This window comes from Manacus candei, unplaced genomic scaffold (genome assembly GCF_025592945.1).
Source record: "Manacus candei isolate 608988 ecotype Guabito, Panama unplaced genomic scaffold, ASM2559294v1 h1tg000023l, whole genome shotgun sequence".
NCBI lineage: Eukaryota > Metazoa > Chordata > Aves > Passeriformes > Pipridae > Manacus > Manacus candei.
Genome location: NW_026138071.1, coordinates 3,044,167 through 3,064,675, shown reverse-complemented (window position 1 = coordinate 3,064,675; position 20,509 = coordinate 3,044,167). Strand labels below are relative to the sequence as shown.

At 43.2% G+C, this 20,509-nt stretch overlaps 1 protein-coding gene across 5 annotated transcripts in view; it reads left to right on the top strand.

Moving 5' to 3' along the window:
* Window positions 1-20,509, top strand: part of SLC15A2 (solute carrier family 15 member 2) — a 58,215-nt gene that overhangs the window by 18,634 nt on the left and 19,072 nt on the right. For 2 of the 5 annotated variants that reach the window (XM_051787565.1, XM_051787567.1), the window contains 11 exons: window positions 814-860; window positions 4,153-4,240; window positions 4,851-4,992; window positions 6,859-6,951; window positions 8,034-8,133; window positions 12,919-13,009; window positions 15,162-15,239; window positions 17,851-17,933; window positions 18,909-18,995; window positions 19,302-19,391; window positions 19,729-19,773. In XM_051787565.1, coding sequence (XP_051643525.1) covers window positions 814-860; window positions 4,153-4,240; window positions 4,851-4,992; window positions 6,859-6,951; window positions 8,034-8,133; window positions 12,919-13,009; window positions 15,162-15,239; window positions 17,851-17,933; window positions 18,909-18,995; window positions 19,302-19,391; window positions 19,729-19,773 — 944 coding nt within the window. The other 3 variants (XM_051787568.1, XM_051787564.1, XM_051787563.1) reach the window with 3 other exon arrangements.

Here is a 20,509-nt window from a genome sequence, read left to right as displayed (position 1 = left end):
ATAGCTGCAGGGGAAATTCTGGGACTCCCAGCACAAATAGGCTGCATTTGCCACTTAATGAGTCCTGAGGTGTTCTTTTAAATAATAGAAAGTAGAGACAGGGTTTGGGGCTGCTGTGCCCCCTTGATTAAACTGTCCCATGGGAAAAGACAAGGTCATTCCAGGGAATTGGTGTGGGAATGAACCCTGGGTCACTTCACTCCTGGGATAGCAAAGAAATGATTTAACACAGTGCAGGCATCCATGACATCCAGTGTCCAGGGGTTTGATGTGATGAGCATTTTAGTAGTTTATAACTTGAAATGTGTGGCTTTTCAGTGGAATGAGATCCCTGCAGAGTAAACCTGTCATTACCACATCGGGAGGGAGATGCACACTCTGCTCCTAAATCCACAGGCTGTAGGTGTGTCTGGGACCTGGCATTTTTATTCAGCTCACATCTGTGCAGCCTACAGTGCCGTGCTGGCATGGTGCACGTACCATGGCTGGGGGCATGCCAAACCACAGGGAGGTCTGTGCCATAAAGTGCTGACAGCCCCAACCTGTGAATGATTTAGGCTGTGTTCCCTGACTCTTCTTGAACTCTGCAGTTGTCTTTCCGGGTAGCATCTCCCTCCCCTTTCTGCCCTGGCTGCACAAATGTGCTCAATTAGGGTTAACTCAAACTGAATCAAACTTCATGCCTGAGGTTGGAAATCTTCCCAGTCAACTCACCACAGCCACATAGCATGGTGGGAGACAAGGCGAGAGGGGAGATGAATGCTTTTCAGAGAAATGAATCCAAGGAAACTTTGTTCAATTTTGTGTCTGCAGGAGATGATCCCCCCAAAGGAGATTTCCCTCTTCGGAAAAAATCCCCGGTGAGTGTTACTGCTGGTTTCCTTTGCTTTGCTTTCTGCTCAGATTGCTCTAAACATTGCAAGATCTCTCTGTTCTCTCCTCTGTTGTGCTCTGGCTAGAGACAAACACCCTTTCTTGCAGAGCATTGAAATAAGCATTAACAACTCAAGGGAAAAATCCTTCCACTAACCTGATTAAGTTAAGAAAGTGCAGCTTAAAGGGGAAACACAAACTATCTGAATGTTTGGGAAAAAGGGTAAGGTTTCAATTGCTGCCTTTTTCCTGAACACTACTTTTCTTGTGGGAAAGGACTTACTTCTCTGAAGTGGAGGGGGATGTTGTGCGTGGGACAGAGAGAGCTGGCCCCTGCATTGGCTTGGTTTGATGAAACCCACCAGGGAAGGGTCCCCAGATGTTGTAAAGCAGAAGGAAGGACAGGAACTGAGGACAGGCCACTGCTGAGTGTTAGAGCCCTACTGTAGTGCCAGAGCCTTGAGTTTAGATCTTTGGCTCTGATTTAAAGCCTGACTCAGGTGAATATATATTGCTGCCTTGCAGGTTTGATGTTTGTGCAGGTTTTCAGTCTAATTCTCGTTGAGTGCTTGACCCCTAAAAACTATTCACTGCATTGTATTCAGGGGGAACTTGGCTTGTATTGTAGCTGCTTTGACTTGCAGGATAGTATGTAATACTTGGTCTTAAAACTCACAGTCACGTCATTAGCAAGCCAACTGTTTAACTCACAGTTATAAGTACTGTGCAGACATTAACTATTGGATATCCAGAGCTCCTTGGAAATATTAATCTTTATCCCATTTTGCAGCTAGGCAGCAAGAAGGAGAGGTGAAAACAAACATCTCCTGTAGCAGGCTCTTTAAACGAACTATCTTTTTTCCAAAGACACAGACTATCAACTTCCACAGTATCTTTAAGAGGTCCATAATCCTGCAGATCCCAGGCTTGCTGTGGTAGCTAAGCACTGCAGACTATCTGTGCGTTCATGAATCCGGGCTTAACCTCTTTGCTTTTGCTGGGGCTCTCTGCTGAGCAAGGTTCTCCTCCGCGAAAGCGAGCAAACTGCACCTGGCTCTCTGCATGGATGAAAGCTTCCCACTTTTGGATGTCCAGGCAGGCCACAGGCAGGTCAGTGATACAGCGGAGAGAACACATGAGGGTTTCTGCAAGTGCTGATACCATCTCATGTCATACAAGCCAGATGGAAGTACCCCTGCTTGTAAGTCGTTGTTCTGTGTTTGTAAGCACTTACTCAGGGTCCCGGCTCAGGCGCTCGGGGAGGTTTAGCTGGGAAGTCACTGCCTTCTGCTCTCCTTTCCCTTCTTGCCTCTACTCACCTGTAGGAGGTGCCCGTCCCAGAGCAGGAGTGGCTGAAATGAGTCACTGCACCTTAAACCGCTGCAGCTAAATCCACCGAGGCTTGTGCACTGGGTGTGGAGGGTGAGTTCAGGCAGCAGCGCTCCTGACAGCTGTGTTTGAACAGTCATGTTCTGCATCTCCATCAAATGTTATGAAATGTGTGAGAGAGGAAAAAAACATCCCTGTTGTACAATTTTACTTCAAAGTTCAGAAAATGCCTCCCAGCACCCACAGGAAACATAATTTGCCTCTTATGGCTTTTCTTCTTTTATTATGAAAAACCTGTTGTAGAAAGGTATTCTGTGTGTGCTTATGTTTGTGTGTTTGTGCATTTACAGCTTATGTATGCCACCAGTTTTAGGCTAGTCTAAAAGCAGGAGGCCCCAGTGCTGTTTTCAAGAGAGCCCACTCTTTCTTACAAGCCATATGCTGAGCATGATGGTTTCAGAGCAAATAATAAATGAAATGGATAATTATGTATTTACTCTAGTAAAACAAACAGGCCAAGGGTTTTTTATTAAAAAGGCAGCCCATAAATAGTGAGAGAATATATGTGTATATATATAAAAGAGGGACAGAAATATTTACCTTTAGAGATGCTTGGTTAATTAATGGAAAGTGGGGTGGGGGAAGTTATAGTTTGGTTTGGGGATTTTTTTTTTGCTGCTCCTTTATAATGTTGAGCAAGACAGCATAATTAAGATAGACTCTTCTAAAGTTGGTGCTGTTGCTTTGGGAATCCAAATATGCTTAGGTCTCTTGATGGTGAAATAAACCTGAATAAACACATCTATTTTGGTACCTGTATTTGCATTTGGTACTCTGGGAAGAAGTACAGGAATTCATTATTTCCGACACAAGGCGCAGAAATGCATGTGAAGAGTTCATCTCACTTCACTGGCCCGTACCATGGCTGTTTAAAACCATAAATATAAGTGCAACTGTTAACATCACACTCCCCCCAGTCCCTCACCAAAAGCATGGCCAGCCCCTCTCTCCCACTGATTGGCAGAGGCTGGGCAGTGCTGTGAAAACCTGCTTTCCTGTTGTGAGGCAGTGGAGCTACTAAGCAGCTGGAAGCTGAAAGCTGCTTAGCTCAGACCGCTGTGGGGTGGCAAGAGGGACGGGGGCCCACACAAGGTCATGCCAAGACTCATCTTTTAAAGCCTTGTATTTCACTTGGGAACTGCTGATTTTAGCTGGAGTAAAGTCAGGTTCAGCAAGAGAGTGTCCATGCTCAGACAGGTTTGACAGTCCCATCGCTGTTTTTTTTTTAGTTTTGATTAATAAATTGAATTATCCATAACTATGCCAGCAATCTTGGAATATGAAATGGATGCCATGCCTGAGGAAATGCTGGACACAGGGCTGATGTTCTGCTTCAGTGAATGTGATGGCACAGTTTGGTGCAAGTGAGGTACAGAGATTGAGTGCAGTTGTCACGTGGGAGGGAGCAGCTTCACACACAGAAGCAGACAGGAGATCCCTGGGGTCTCCCAGCTTCTGAGGCAAGATCTGGTGCTAGAAGAGGGAGCAGTTTTGGGGCAGGGTGGTAGCTTTATATGAAGTGTAGAAGAAAAGGCATTCAAAGGTGTTTTTTCATCTCAGTGACTTTTTGCATTTCAGTAGGGAGATGGTAGCACCCTTCCAGTGGAGTTCCTGGAGCTAAAAGCATGGTGGCTGCTGACAGCTCACAAATCCCCATGGCAGTCCTTATGGGGCCTGTGTCAGCCAGGCTGATTGACTGGGGAGCCTTAATCAAAGCAAGAGTGGTGTGAGGTCCACTCTTTCTCTTGAGTCCAACTCACAGTCCAGTCAAGCAGCAATTGGCACCTGGTTTTTGCACTGGGCTCTTCTCCACCGTCCAGGCGCTGTGGGGATATGTTGCTGGGGTAAAGACTTTCACAGAGCTGATATGTTCTTGTTTGTCTCCCACAGAAACTCTGTGGCTCCAACTACCCTCTGAGCATTGCCTTCATTGTGGTGAATGAGTTCTGTGAGCGCTTCTCCTACTATGGCATGCGAGGTATGTGGCCTGTGTCTGGGAAGTGACTTTCCCATCCTAGGGTTTCTATACACCTTGGTGTTCCAGGGCTGTGCTATATGGTCTCAGCTGTGTTTCAAAGTAAATTGGTATTTTGGAATGCAGGTATGAACAGTGTACCCTGACATTGTTGCCGTATCTGCTCTGAGCAGAAGTTGGGACTAGAGGGCTTCAAATGTACCTTCCAGTCTAAATTTTTATATAACTTTCTATATCAGACCTGGTTTTCTAGTGTGTAATGTCTTTCATAGCTGTGTGCAATCTGTGTGTTTGGGAATTGAATCTTACAGGCACCTAATCTGCAAATAGAAAATGTGCATAAACAAACTAAGGTAACAGCAAGATAAGCTAGAGAATATATATTTTTCAGGTAAGCATAAATGCTTATGAGCAAAGAATGTGTGATACTCATACATCTCATTGTAGCTTTTCCTGTGTCAGAGATTATGAGGAACAGGTCTGAAAGCACAAATCTTTCCACAGCAGTGCTCATAGTTGCTAGGCAAGTCAGTGGTTGCCTTGCCATCGTGATTCTGCTTACCTGCAGAGATACACATTAATTATCTGATGTGATTTGCTTGTTTCCTTTTAGCTGTCCTGACACTGTATTTCTTGAGCTTCTTCCACTGGGATGAGAATCTCTCCACCGCTGTGTACCATGCCTTCTCCGCGCTATGTTATTTCACACCTGTCATCGGCGCCATCATGGCAGACTCATGGCTGGGCAAATACAAGTAAGTGAGGACACCTTTCTAATTCAGTCAGCATGCATCGACACCGTGCAGCCTGTGCAAGGGCAGTGCTGTGTGTGCTCCCAGTTTTGAGCTGGCTCAGAGTGCAGCAAAGACACACTTGGGAAGGTCAGCTCCCCTCTGTTGACAGCTGATTTGTCTGCTCATGCTGTTCCCTGCTCCTCTTACACCTAAGGGCCAATAGGCAACAAAGCTGGAACAAATTAATTGCAACAAATAGGCTTTTCCTCCACTGCCCTTCCCTACACTGTTCAGGAAGGTGATTGTAAGGTGATTAACCCTCAGTTTGCCAAGGTCTGCTTCTGGGAAGGATTCAAAGATATTGAGAAACTGGTGTCATCATCTAGATCTTGCAGTTTCAGATGAAATGACACTAGCTATTGAAATGACACTAACTATTGTGTACTTACTTAGGCTTTTCACAGCATAGGGAATGTATGAGTACAGCCACTTTTATGCCTGAAAAACCTGGGTTCACTCAAATCATCTCCATGAGAACATAAGCAGGTAAACTCTTCCTGAGTAAGAGTCCTTAAGCAGTCTTCCCTTCTGATGATAATTTGTGGAGCCAACATCTGCCCCAGAGTGGTGGTGAGCTGCTGGATATAGGACTTTCTTTGCTTGGCACTGTTTGTTCATTGTCTGAGGAGTCTTGGCTGTCGGGGTGATAAAATGCAGCCGAACCCTTCTCTCTAGGACTACACACATCTGGCAGAAGAGTCTCAGCAGGAAATAAACAACTGCCATATGCCTTTCCAGAAGAAAGTTCTTAAGGAGGTATCCATGTTCTTTCTTTTCTCTGTTCCCCATTTCAGTAGTTCTCTTACTGCTTTCAGTGAAAAAAATAACAGTGAGGGTTTATTAACTTCATTATTTAAGGTCACCTAGCAATGTTCATTGGTATTTGGGGATGTCTATTGTGCAACATGATGTTGTGAGAAGATAGATCCTTACACAGACTTTGGTGTGTTAGGCAAGAGACTTTCCCTGGAGTAATCCCTATAGTTTAATAGGAGGTGGCTTTTGCTGTGGTAGCTGGACCTCGGCCAATACCAAGGACAGGATAACAGTTTAGAGGGGCTTTTAGGAATGTTCTGATGTGGCTCTAAATTAGCTGTTACAATCGGGGTTTGAATGCATCAGGGACCATTTCCAAATGGTCATTGGACTTCTTCTATTATCTCTGTCCTAACAAGTCCTTTCATTCCCTCTATATGTCATCTGCACATAAATACATAGATATCTCTTAATCCTGAAGGTGATGAAGAAATATAATACACTCAAGAGCTTGATTGTCCTACTCCAATTTCTTCTTCTCCCTCACCAACACATGGGAGGCAGATAGATGAGCTCAGTCCTTCAGAGGTACTTGGGATCTAAAACAAACTTACAATGGGGAAACCACTCTCCTAATTCAGATTTGTTGGTTAGGTGGGTTGACTGTCCCTAGGGATACCTTCCAGTCAAGGGATTCATTTAGGCACATGCTATAAAATGCCAATTATTAGTAATCTGGAAACTGAGTTGGACCGGAACAGTATGTTCCTCTTTGCAGCCTTCCATGCGTGACAAGACTGAAACACTTTAAGTTTATTCTGCTCAGTAATGTCTGCAAACAAAGCAGGGGCTCCCCCTCCTTAATCTGAACCCATTTGCCTATCTGTTTCTTCTAGTGCACTCAGAGTTGGCACAAAGGAATTATAGCTGCCTACTGTACCAGTGGTGGAACAAACCAGTTCCTTGTGTGTCTGCCAAGTAGAACTGCTGTATCAGGAAGCACGGGAACACTCTGTTTTGGATTGTACATCACCTGGCACCTTCAGTCATTGCTGTTTACTTTCCTCACAGGACGATCATCTACCTCTCCATTGTGTATGTTGTTGGCCATCTGATAAAGTCAGTCGGTGCCATTCCATCCCTGGGCAACCAGGCGGTTCATGTGTAAGTAGCTGTTGAAGCCACAGTGCTGTAGCAGGTTGCGATGGTAGTTGGTTTACTCAGGACTATGTTTAACCTCCATCAGGCCAGCAGTCTGGGGGCTGTGCATGGATTACTTTCATCAGGGAAGGGCTAGGGATGTTCTGAGTAAGAGCAGAAGGGTGGATCTAGTGTGCGAACACACTAGATGGAGTTGGAAATCTCCACAGAGATTCTAAACCCTTTATCACAGGCACCTGTGATCGCCCCCCCTCTGCTATACCATGCTATTGAAGTCTGGTCTCCTCCATCCATCTGCCTGCACTGGGCTCATTCCTCTCTCATTTCATCAGCATAGCTGTTCAGCTCAGCAAGGTTCGCTGGTGTGCATGGGAACACAAAACCAAAATGCATTTTCTGATGACAGAAGGGTCTGTGTCTTCCACTGGGTACAACCCGTCTTGCCCTCTAGATTCTGAACTGGTAGGCTTGTCAGAGTAGTGTCTCTGAAACCACCAAGCTGTTTTTGCCTGTGTGGTCACAGCTCTAAAAAGAAAAGTACATGCAGGCAAGAGCGCATGTAGTTTACAGAACAGTTTTCTTTTGTCCCAGATGTGGCCAGTCCTGACACTCTTGTTCCCTGCAGACATAATCTGCCAGGCCAACAATGGTATTTTGAAGACCACTGGGAAGTAGAAAACAACCAGGAATGAGCCTGTTTCAAACAGTTTGTCTGCGCTTACCCAGGCTGGAAGGCTACAGGAAAAGGCACTTTCCCTCCCCTCGCATTTTTTTTTCCTTTTTCTCGATTGATCTGTGAAATCTTTTGTTGTCGTATGAGTGAAAAATAATCCCCCAGATCTTTGATCTCCTGTATGTCCATAGGGCCTCAGAACAACAAGAAACTGACAAAAACAGTTTGGTTAATTGACTGCTACTGAATGCAGAAATTAGGATAGTTAATTTGTTTTTCACACTTAGCTGGCTTATCATCACTACCCATGTGCAAAAAGCAATGTTATCAGAGGAATCATGGTGGGCTGACACTTAAAATGCTCTCACTGGAAAGGTTTTGCAATGGTGATATTTTTTTTTCTTGCATGAAGGGTCCTGTCTATGGTTGGTCTGTTTTTGATCGCCCTTGGAACAGGAGGTATCAAGCCCTGTGTCTCTGCATTTGGGGGGGACCAGTTTGAAGAGGAACATGTAAGATTTCTTTTATTTCTTAAAATCTGCAGTGTCTGCTTACTTTATGAGGATGTTTTTGTGATCAAATCCTGTTGTGCTAGAAGAATAAGGGCCAGTTTGCTGGAAAAGATGTAGTAAGATTTGAGGAAGGATGATTTGCATAAGACTTGAGAGTGTCTGGATGCTTCAGGAAAGGAAAATGACAGCAGAACAGGACTGATATTGGAAAGGATAGGTCATAATTGCATGGAATCATCTAAATGTTAATTGGACATCAGAGTAGGTAGAAAATCCTGTCTCCTATATCATGGAACAGTAGCCATTTCTGAACCAGCTTAATAGGGGTGATTATAATGCACTGCAATGGAATACAGCAAAGGGGAGAAAAAAAGATTTTATCACCAGCCTGTGCTTCTGTGGGAATTTTTCCTCAAATCATAAGCTGTTTCTTAGACATTGTTCAGAAAGAACTGTAGGAAATTCCAGTCTTTTGAAAGTAGTGCCAGAATGTTTTCTAGGTATTCCAGAATGCAAAGTTCTGAAGAGTTATGGAAATGTTTCTGTTTAGCTCTGCTTCTGCTTTGTATCCTGTGAATTGTAGTCCAGTTGCTTCATGTCCTCATTCTCTGTCATAAGTGCTTAGCCCCTCATCTGCAGTAATCTCAAACTCCCATTATGCAGCACAGGGGCTCAACCAGGGATAAGGTAGCGCTTAAAGAAGCAAAGCAGGTCAGGAAGTGCTAATCCTCAGGCAAAATGCTAAATTTTAAAATTGACCTGAAACTAAACAGATTTATGTCGACCTAAAACACAAATAGAAATTTCCATTTTCTCAATGACAGTATTCAAATCAACAAGTTCTGTGCGTGGCATAAGTCCTCAAATATGTAGAAGGCCACTGCTACAAAAAAGAAAATAAGTGTTGGGGTCTGTGATGAGTAGGATTATATTCAAGGAGGATTATTTAGGAGTGACAGTACAAAAAATTGTTCCAGAAGTAGTTCTAGAGAAATACTAGAAGATATTAGGACCTTTGGAAGATGGAAATCCTCATCAATGCAATTCCAGTCCTTCATTGAAGAAGGATGTTAGATTAATAGTCTGTCAGGAAAGGCACTGGTAGAGTTGGACAAGAATTGCCCCCTTATCCTTGGACAAGGAGCCCCATAGAGCAGTTTTTTCTTTGTCTTTTGCAATACCCCAGTATGCAGTCAGCATTTAATGAACTAGTAATATAGACTAGATTTAAAACTTCGTGAAGACTTGTGCTTTGTGCACATGAACTATGTGATGCTGAAGTATTGAAGATTATGGTTACTAAGGAGTAACAGACCATGGGATGTTTCATGGTCACTTGTCCAAAGCGTAACCTTTTGCAGGCATGACCATCCTGCGCTGTCAGTTGGATCCAAAAGGATTGTAACTGGTGTTAGAGCAGCATTTACAGAAGTGCTACTTCTATGAATATTAATAATTAATAATGTTTATCCAGCATCTTTCAATTACCACCTAATTACAGTATGATAATATGTACCACTTATCTTCAGAGTGTTTTATAGACTTCAGCTAATGAATCTCAGCACCCCAGTCAGGCATTTACATATTATTATCCCAAACTTGCAACCACAGCTGTTACAGAGAAAAAACCTGAATTGCCCATGGTTGCGTGGGCCTGTACCCGTTCTCCAGCATTCAGACTACATCTCTCCAACAAATTTATCAAATACTAAGTCTCAAACATTCACCTGTGTGCCACCTTCAAGAAAAACTAATTTAGAGAAAGAAAACTGTAAAAAGCATTCTGATAAGGACAATGTGTTCTGGTCTATTCATTCTTTTCAGAATAGAAAGTTTTCTATTTTACCATTTTGAAATGACTTGGCCTTTCAGAAGAAACAAATGTTTTATGCTATGTGATAGAAAGTTTAAGTCTTCAGAATTGGAATGAGAATTTGTAAGAAATAAAAGGTTCGAGGCCACCACAATATTTCTTCCCTCTGGAGTGGTGTTTGAGGGGACTTATGTTTTTCTTCTTACACTCCAGGTAGGATAAAATAAGTTTTGAAAATTTGCTATTAAATGAAGCATTTGATTCTCCCTTAGTTTTCAGGAATCAACTTCAGCTGAGTCCTGAAGTGCACAGGCTTAGTTGTTCAATGTGAAAGCTAAGGATGAGGTAGTTTTGTGTATAAAACAATAAATTGCCCCTGAGACAACTTTATGTTTTGAGGTAAATGTGCAACATCAGTCTGATCCTCTTTTAAGTACTTTATAAGCATAATAGTCTTGGATCTGCCACTTTGAGAACAGTACTGCTACAGACAGTGATGGAGAGTGATTTGGCAGGAGGTCAGATAGGGAAAGTAGATTTATCTACAGGAGATTTCCAGACATCTTTGTCTATGGGATTAGGAGTCCAAGTTAAAAATGCCTGAACAAAATTATAGTTATGATATGTTATATGAATGTGGAGCTGCTCTGCATATTAATTAGGGACCAAAGCTGCTTTCAAACAATGCAGTATGGTGTTTAAGGTACTAAATAGCTTTCTCTTGGTTTCTTTATTTTCTGGTTGCCAAGCAGATCAGGATTACCATGTATGGTACATTTTCTCAAATTAGCTAATCCAAATCATGTTGTTAATGTTTGTCTGCCCCAAAGACTAAGACAATAGGGAAGGAATTTTTTTTTTTCAATCAGTGTAATTTGCAAGCTTCTGGGTCATTATTTTTGTAGCCTTTCTGTGACCATTTTTTTTTACATTGTGTGAAATAAGATGCTCCAGATTCTTTATGCATCACTATCCTCTTCTGTTACCACCACATTCTTTTTGGTAATTGTTGCTCTAGACTTTACCATGTCAAGAGCTGCATGCTTGAGTTTATTACAGCTCTCAGAAATTCTGAGTTCCTCAGATATAGAGTTAGACACATGGCATGAGAATTTGACTAGAAGAGAGCAGGACTGTGAGGACTCTGCTGCACCACCCTTGACAAGCTATGGCAAGGCTACTGCAGGAGTGGGAAAGATTGCTGAGGCTGCTCATTTCTCTAGATTTCCTCATGATGACAAATATCCAGTCATGAAGGTAGAATGAAAAAGAAAATATGCTTTTACTAGTTTGGCAGTAGAAAGTTTCAGGTAATCAAAACCACTGTTAAGGACAGAAATGGAGTATAACAGATAGTAAGACCCAGCGCTGTTTTCTGTTAACCACAGAGACGATTTTGATAAGGCTTTCAAATTGTTTAGTCCAGGATAAATAATTTGCGAGTAATGTATGAACTAGATAGCCTCGAACACTCTAGGAAATAAAACTGTGGAAAATTTGTTGATGGGGTCTTCATAACTGTGCTGGGTCAAGATAGAAAGCCCTTAATCCAAGTAAGCAGACCTCCAGACTCCTTGGCGCGTGGCAGTGGGAGGTGATGGGGCCCTCACCCTCACCTTCCCACTACCTGCTTTACAAGGGAACATAAAGAAAAGCCTTTCCATGTCCTTCCACCTCCCCACCTTTCCTGCAGTGAACCCTTGTGATATGGGACTTCTTGCCATACAAAGTAACAATATTTCCTGTTGTCTGCACCATCAGTTACAGAAGTTTTGTTATGTTTTCGGATCCCAGGATTCATTCCATAAGAGCTATCCTCTTTCAACTGCCTACAATTCTTCACATTTTCTCTGGTTTTCTAGCCTTGTGAAGTGTTGTCTCAGGGAGCAAAAGGAAGCAGGACATATTAGAGGGAAAGGAGACAGAAAAAGGTCCCTGAGGAGTTCCTTATGCTCAGCTAAGTTAAAGCTTCGCATTCAAATGATGCTCAGGTCATAGAGATGTGGTTCAATGTGCCCTAAGGAGCTCTCTGAAGCAATTTTCCCCACTACCTTTACCGACTCAGATGTCACAGAGCTGGTGATAGAGAGGAGCATTTGTTAGGTCAGGTACCCTGCCCTTGTTTCTCCACTCTGCTGGCATCTAACACTGTATATGCATGAGACTGTGCATGTCTGTCTCTCCCACAAGAAAGGAGAGACTGGCCTCAGTTGAATGCCCTCACATATTACTCCTGCAAGAAGGGCCCAACTCTGCATCAAGTTCTTGATTCCTTCCAAATTAGGAATAATGCAGGAAGAAAGCACGTTAACAGGAATCCTTGGACTGTATGAACTATAATATGTTACAACATAAGTTAAAGTCTGAACTCTTTTGCTTGGAGTTCACCCCTTCATCAGGCTCTTCAATTTGCTCCCCTAGATTTAATTTACCCTTTTAGTTTGAGGTTGACTGTCCTCAGTTTGGTAATCTCATGTCTGATGGATACTTTTCATTTGTTGGCACTCTTTCATCTATGCTGTAATTACCAGCTCCTTAAAATATACAGGTTTCTTTTTCTATTTCTACACAGGAGAGAAGAAGAGAACAAAAATAAAGAGCTCAGACATGGGAAGAAATTATGAGCTTGTCAAACCATGCCAAATTGTATTGAATTAGGTGACAAAGGAACTGAATCATGCTACTTGTTCTGAATAAGTAAATGCTCTCTCTTCCTTGCAATCTCACAACACTCTCAAAGCAGTGGCTCTTCCTGTGAAATGCCAAAAAGCCCCAAAGCGCTTCTCAAGTAATGTGAGCTGATTTGTGTGAGCATTTACCATCACCTGAACACAAGCTTGTTTGCTTAACATTTTATGCACTTTGTGTCAATATTAACTCAGCCTTCCTAACAAGGGAATTGATAGTGTTCAATTTGCAAGCCCAATGCTGTGTGTTAGCCATGACGTTGATATTGTCTTCTCTTATTTTAGACCTCGGAGAGAAGCAAGTTTTTTTCCATCTTCTATTTATCCATTAATGCTGGAAGTTTGATCTCTACGTTTGTAACTCCTGTATTAAGAGGTCAGTGTTGATTTAGAATAAAACAATAAATTAGCTGCCCTCTAACTGCTGTGTATAGTTAGGCTCTTATGACAACTGAATGGCAGAAATTATATTATCTGTGTAGTGGTCAGTGTATTGCATTTATGCCTTGTTAATCCTGCCATAGCAGTGTAGCAGATTTATAATACAGGCAGACAAGTCACAGAAATTATATTCCTGGTTGTATTTCAAAGCCAGCCTGAACTGCAGAATTAAAACATGAAAGGTGGAAGGACCTATATGGTCATCAAATCCCCATTGCCAGTGAAGGACTATTTCCCGTATTGACTGCAGGTAAACTATGGATGGGAAATGGTCTCTGTTGTCCCGTGCAGCCCATCAGGGCTGAAAAACAGCAGAGCTGGTTTGGAAGTCCTACCTTCTCCCTCCCACAGGGTGCTGCTGACTTCTGGAGGGCTCTGTCCTGGCACCCGGGCGTACCTGCTTGGGTCTGCTTGCAAGATTGCAGCCCTGAGCAACTAGCCTTGAAGACAAAGCACAGGCCTATGCCCCATTTAAGACCTACTTTATATTCTAGCCAGCTTGCACAAGCCTTTTTATTCCCCAAGTCTTGCTGCTCTTTCTTCATTGTGTCACAGCGCCTTGAAGCCAACGGGGTTGGCACACTCGAAATACAGGCACAGAGGCAGAGCTGCAGGCCATAGGTGATGGGGACAGACCAGGGACAAGGTAGACTTCACATTTTAATAGTGATTTTTTTTCATTCTGCCCCATGGCTTCCAGGAAGCTTTCTTTGTTGCAGTTGTTATTTTAGCAGGCCGTTCATATCACAATGACTGTGAACAATTGTGCTTGTCTCATGTTTATGCCCATGCGTAGGAGCGAAGACAAATGCTGTATCTTACTCATTCTCTCTGTGGTGTCCCCACGTCAGCATTCAGTTGGGAAGGGCTTTTGCTCAGTATAGTCAATGGGCAGACGAAAACTCAGTCCCCTCTGAACATCAAAACCTGTGCCATTATAGCCCAGCTATAAACTAGTTGCAACATGGAATTGAGGAGGAGAGGATGGGGGAAGAGTAAAATTTTTGCTAAGTCTGAAAGCTTTTCGCGGAAAAGCAAGAAATGCTGTTTGTAGACATTTGGCAGAACTGTGAAATATATACTTCTAGGTGGAGAAGTCGAGCTCATTTAGCATGTCAGAAGTTTAGTGTGCCCATAATGTCTCTCCATGCTTTATCAGATTTCAGCTAATTGGCTGAAAATAGGTAAATAAATGCTCTGCATACACACAGCTATGCAGCTGACTGTGGCTGCCCAGCTACAACAAACAGGAGCAACAGAGGCTTCATGGATTGGTCTCCTGTTAACTGTGTTGGCTTGTTTTAGCCATTTTATTATTACTTCTTGTAGGAATGCAGTAATTTCTAGCCACTGGCATAGAAACACAGATCCCACTGCCGGCTCACTGTTTGAAACTGGAGCTCTAAATTCACATGGTGTGAGAACAGAACTGGTCCGAGAGGTGTAGGGTTTCAGTGAACCATAGCTCAGATTGCTCAAACCTGTGCTGTAACACACCTGGCTTCCTGATGGCTTGCTGCAAGACCTGACATTTGGAGCAGGCTGCCCCTAGTGAGACTGGGAAGGTGGCAGGAAACGGAACTGGAGTTCTAAGACTAATCCTGTACTCCCACTTACACAGTTATGGGCAGTGGCTTCCACTTTGTCCACTGCAGCTCGCTATGAAATCAGATTCAGGTTTTTCACTCAACAACTCATGCAGCTGGCACAAGTAATGTGGAAACACAGTACTGGTTATTTAGATTTAGGCAAATACAGAATGGCTTCAGGTTATTTTAAATGTTGCTTTGTTCTCCCAAGTACAGTTCCTAGTACTTCTTTATACCTATTTGTCTGCCCCCTCTCTTCTACCATTTGCATCAATATCCAATTATCAGCTGCTTTTGCTGGCAGACTCTAACCCTGCTTAAAAATTGTCTTCATCAAGGGAGGACTACTGTTTCAAGGAGATTCAATTCACAGTGTCAAGCACCAGCAAAGAAGATTTAAAGCCAGGGGAAGTGACTGATTTAGGGAAGCAAATCAAAAACCCCAGTACCATAAGTCTGACTGTAATGAGGTGCTTTTATTTCTGACTTCTTTTTCAGGGGATGTGAAATGTTTTGGAGAGGATTGTTATGCACTGGCTTTTGGCGTCCCAGCAGCACTGATGGTGTTGGCGCTTGGTGAGTGGAAACAGTAATGCTTGTAATAGAAGTTACCATTTTGAGTCCATGGATAGATGAGAAAATGCACAAATTCACTAATTCTGCAAGGGGAAATGGAAGGGTTCAAGGTCATCCAACAATTCCACAGTTCAGAACAGCAAGAAAAATCAGTAGTTCACTGATAGTGGACAGACCATGGTTTTACTGCAATACTTTATCATGATACTGTTAAGGGTGTGGTCTGGTGGATGCTTTGCTCTAATGCAGAGGGATGCATCAAAATGATTCTCCTTGTGGCTTACAGCTTTGCCTATGAGCAGGCTTGGCCTTTGAACTGCAATCTGAGTGGTCCTCAGACTCCCCCAGCTTATAAAAGAGAAGCTTAACATGCTGCTTCAAACCTTTCCACGGGCTCTTTGCAGCTCTGGGCCACCTTTAACGTCTCAGACTTTTGCTGCTGAATCAGTGTGCCACAGGAATTGCAGAAGGAGCTGAACAAGGTGTTACTTTGTTCTGAGCTGTCTCATTTTGCTTGGCTGAAGTAATTCCCACAATTACAGTGACAACTTATTATTATGTTGCGATAAAAAGTCCTTATTGTCCAACTGTCAGGAGGCAGCCACAATCCCCCTGCTTCCTAAAGCTTGCATCTTAGCCCCATTAATGTACTTGTCAAGATTTCTTCTTCAACCCTTATAAAATACTCAGCAGTCTTGACATTCTTACTGTTACTCCTTGATAGCAGTAGAGAGGACATCCCATTAGCTTTAGTTTCACATCTTCAAGATGCTGAGGAGAGCAGTCCCCTTATTACACTGCATTTGTGAGGTTTTGGCTTCTCATTCATATTGTTAGCTTCACTGAGAGACCAAGCAATTGTGTGATTTCACCACAGCATCTGTGATTTGAAAAGCTCATCCCTCAGAGAACGTGAATGTTGCTGTCTCCGCTCAAATTTCCATCGGGGAGAGGAGTCAGTAAACTGAAGAAATGTCATCAGGCCACAGCTAATGTTACATCAATTATTTTCAAAAAAGTGCATGGTCACAGGCCTGAGAAGCTTCAATTTTCCCCCTGTGTGTGGCCCATTCCTATCAGTTTAAGGCAGCACAGGCTCCTCTGTGCACCATTGTGTGATGAATGTTTCTAGCAGAGTAGTAGTTGCCCAGGAGAAAACGAACGTGTAAATATTTCAGTTTCCATGAAGGCATCAATCGAAATGTGTTTTTAGCTAGTGTCCTGCTGCCAGATTCCATGGCCTGCCCAGCAAAGCAGCTCTGTGTTCTTTTGTAACATGCTAAAATACTCTGGGAAATGATATATTGGACTATGTGAGCAGCATGCAGAACTGGATGAAATAACCATTTTGGCCCTGACTAGCTCTCTCCCCATGATGATGGAGACCAAGGATAGATTAAGAGGCATAATGAAATTCTTACAGAGCAAGATTTTCTGCACTGCTTCTGTTTCTGACTGATGGGGTAGATTGATACTATTTAATTCCAAATGCCAAACCTAATTCAGGAACCTCAGCTCCCAAAGTAGTCAGTGGCATTGCCAGAAGGTATTCATTAGGTGAACCTAATGAATCACCTTTTAGAGGCACCAACAGCTTCACAGGGAGATGCTAAAAATTAGGTAGTGCAGCTACCCCTCTGGGTGACTTTGCACAAGTGCAAAGTACAACTCATCTAAACTGACCTCAGACGTCTCTCAGAGGTCTGCAAGTTTAACCTGGATACTAAAAGTCTTCATAGTTAGAAAAGAACAAAGGTGAGTTCCCTGCCGAGTTCCAGGCCTCCTGTGTTGCAATAGAGGTACCTGCTATTCGCCACTGGCTGTGGACTGACCAGACAATTGGGTTAGTTTAAGAAGTTAGTTGATTTATTATATGGATTACATGCTTAGCTTTTATTGTGCTTCTCCCTGATAGTGTCTTTGGAATTGTAATGTGCTCAGAGGCTCTCACAGAGCAGGATAAATGATACATAATCAGGTAGCTCCATCTCTGACAGGATTTTGAAGTCTCGATCTGATATTCTTTGTACTTTGAGGAAGGAAATCAAGACAAAACAGTATCTTAAATTGTATAACTCTTTGTGGAAACCATAAGCAGAGGTAATTTCTGTTAACACCTGTATGTGACGCAGTGACCTTCGTGGCAGTTGCTGTTGAAATGTGTGTGAGATTAAAGGACACAGAGCCCATGTTGTATCTGGATTAATCCTCACACTCTTGCAATGAGTAAGGTCTGATTTCCAACATCAGGTGCAGCAATTCAGTGTGGATTGTATTTTAAGTTTAGTCTACACAAAGCACAGATGGAGTGAATTTTCAAAGTTTTATTCCCAGCATGAATCAGATGTGGAGGTGCCTCTTGTTCCAGAGCAGCACGAGAAGATGATGGTGACTTCCTAGGGGTCACACTGCATCTTGTAGGATGTTGCATTTTCTTTCATCTGAAGTCATGAAAGGATTCCTGTATATTCATTTAGTTAAAAGTGCAATCCTGTAAGCCCCAAGGGCAGAGCATTTCTGTTAAATACGGGGGTGGGGGATCCTTCCCAGAAGCCAGTGCAGGATTGAGCTTCAGCCATGTGAATTCCCATTTGGATTATAATTTTTTCAGTTGTGTTCATTGCTGGAAGTGGACTGTACAGAAAAACACCACCACAAGGGAACGTCTTACTGGAAGTGTGCAAATGCATCGGTGTAAGTGTGTGCCATTCTCTTTTTCATACATAACTCTGAGGTTGCAGGACAGGAAAGTGCAAAGGTAAAGGGGAGGTGACTTTTGGAGTTCTGTATACTGCTTCTGGATATCTTGCTGATGATCTGAAAGGAATGAGAAACACATTTAGGTTCTAGTTTATTCTTTCAGCATTTGAATTGTCTCTCCTTAGCTCCATGAACTGTTCAGTTGACCTCAGTAGAACCATTTGTGGCAGATGCTGGTGGAGACTGAACTAAAAGAAAAATTCAGAAACTCAGAGTATCAGATATATGACTCCATTTTTTTCAGCTAAATAATTTTACTGAAGTTTATCAGTTCAGCAGACAGTGATAGCACACATTCGTATTATGCACATTCAGCATGTTCATGTAAATGCAAGAGACACCTGCTGAAGTTGCATTAGAGCCTTATCAATTGTTTTTCATAGTGTGTGAGCTGAATACAGTATGTGAAAAAATACTGTCTTATTATTAGGTGGATAATGATGTTTCTATTTCAGGAAGCTGTTGCTAACAGCAGATGTTTTCTTTTTATCTAGGTCAACCCTAGTGCCAGATTTACCTTGGGGAAACAGGCGAGATCTTAAAGACAGGATTTCTAAGTGAGGTCTACCACTCCTTTTGCCAGGGTGGCTGTGTTCAGTGTGTCCACTGACTGGAGCACATAGCATAAACAGGCTAGGAGTTGGACTTTGATGATCCTTGTGGGTCCCTTCCAACTGAGGATATTCTATGATTCATTTCCACATCATACCTTTAATCAACCAATGTCACAGAAACTTCCCTGCAGAGAATCATAAAGCATCCAATCTGAGAGTTTGGAAATATTCAGCAAAACCCCCTACAGTTTTCTGGCACTGCTTACATTTGGGGATGGGGAGGGCAGCCTTGAATTGGGAATGTGACAAGGGCAGGTACGGCACAAGTGAGTTACTCACCTGTTTTTCTCTCTAGTTTGCTATTAAAAACCGGCTGAAAAACCGCTCCCGTGAGATTCCAAAGAGGGATCACTGGCTGGACTGGGCATCAGAAAAATACTCGGTAAGCAATGGTCTAACTGGCAAGTTTGAAGGGGGAAGGGGGCAGATGGGCAGACAGACAGTGAGACAGTAAGACTGACTCTGGGCACACATTTTCCTGTCCCTTCCCACATCTGTACTCTCCTGACCCTCAATGGACAGTTTAGGTGCTGCATTGAATTGTAGAAGAGCAAACATGTCCCATATCATGAGTAAGTGCAATGAAGAACTGCCATGCAGAAAGAAATAGGAGTTCTTATGCTTTATGGCTCGAATCACCTGTTGGCTCTACACCCCCACCTTACCTTTTTACCTGTTCCCTTTTTAGAAACAGCTGATTGGGGAAGTTAAAATGGTCACACGTGTTCTCTTCCTCTTCATACCGCTGCCAATGTTCTGGGCCCTGTTTGATCAGCAGGTACAGTACAATGTGTACAGGTCTGCCTGCCAGCCTGGGTTTGCACCTCTGTCCTTCCGGGGTAACAGCAAAACATCTTGGGGACACAGAGGGCCATGCTCCTACCAGGTGTCCGAGGCTTCCACCATCACTGCTGGCTATCCCTTCACAGTCCTGCCAGGTGTCTGGCAGAGGAGGGTGAGAAGAGAGAATGTGCCCTGCCTACTGACAGGTGTTACAGGGGAGGGAAGGAATAGATGGGAAATAAGACCCCCAGTGCTGTCATCTTCTCTGTCCCCATGTTTTCTAGTCCCCCAGGACATTTTGAAAGCTTCACAGCTGTCTGTTTTCTCCTTAGGGATCCAGGTGGACTTTGCAAGCCACAAAAATGAATGCTGATTTTGTAAGTACTTAATGTCACCAGGGCTGGTAAGACTAGTAGTAACATCACTTCTCTTGCTTTTTAACCGGAGCCTTGCAGTACTAAGAGCGTCTGCTTGGTGAATCTGGGTGAGTTTCACTTTTGGTGATTGGAAGCGAGCGGCTCTGTGCAGCCGAGTTTGGTTCATCACAGCTCATCTGTGCAAGGAGTGAGGGCTGGGGACCCATCAGCAGGTCAGGGGTGCTGACCTTCAGGCAACCAGTCACTCTGTGGCGTAGAGCAGGTGGCATTTTCATCCTGCTACCCCCACTGAAGACAGAGAAGTCACACAGCCCTTTGAAGGTGTGACTAGAGTTGATGTGGTTGTGTATTTCTGCTCTGGCTTACACGGTGATACATTAATGAAGCCTTTAAAAATCAGGAGGATTCTTGGGTATAGGCTAGGGATGTGATGAGGATTAATTAGTTAACTGCCATATAGTTCTTCAAAGGTGTGAATGGCAAAAGGTACAGGCTGCAGTCGCAGATAAATGTAGATCAGCTGTGTGCCCAAAGATACCACCATACAGGGCTGGTTTTCAGGCGTATATGTTTTAACAGGCAATCTAGATCTTATCTGTGGATGCCCACATCAGAATCTGGGATTGTAAATGACCATTTTCCAGTTTAAAATTGACTTAAAGCCCCAAATCTGGGACCTTCTAGGTCACTCTTGTTAAAAATTGGGCTCTCAACATGTGATACTCATTAGGCTTAA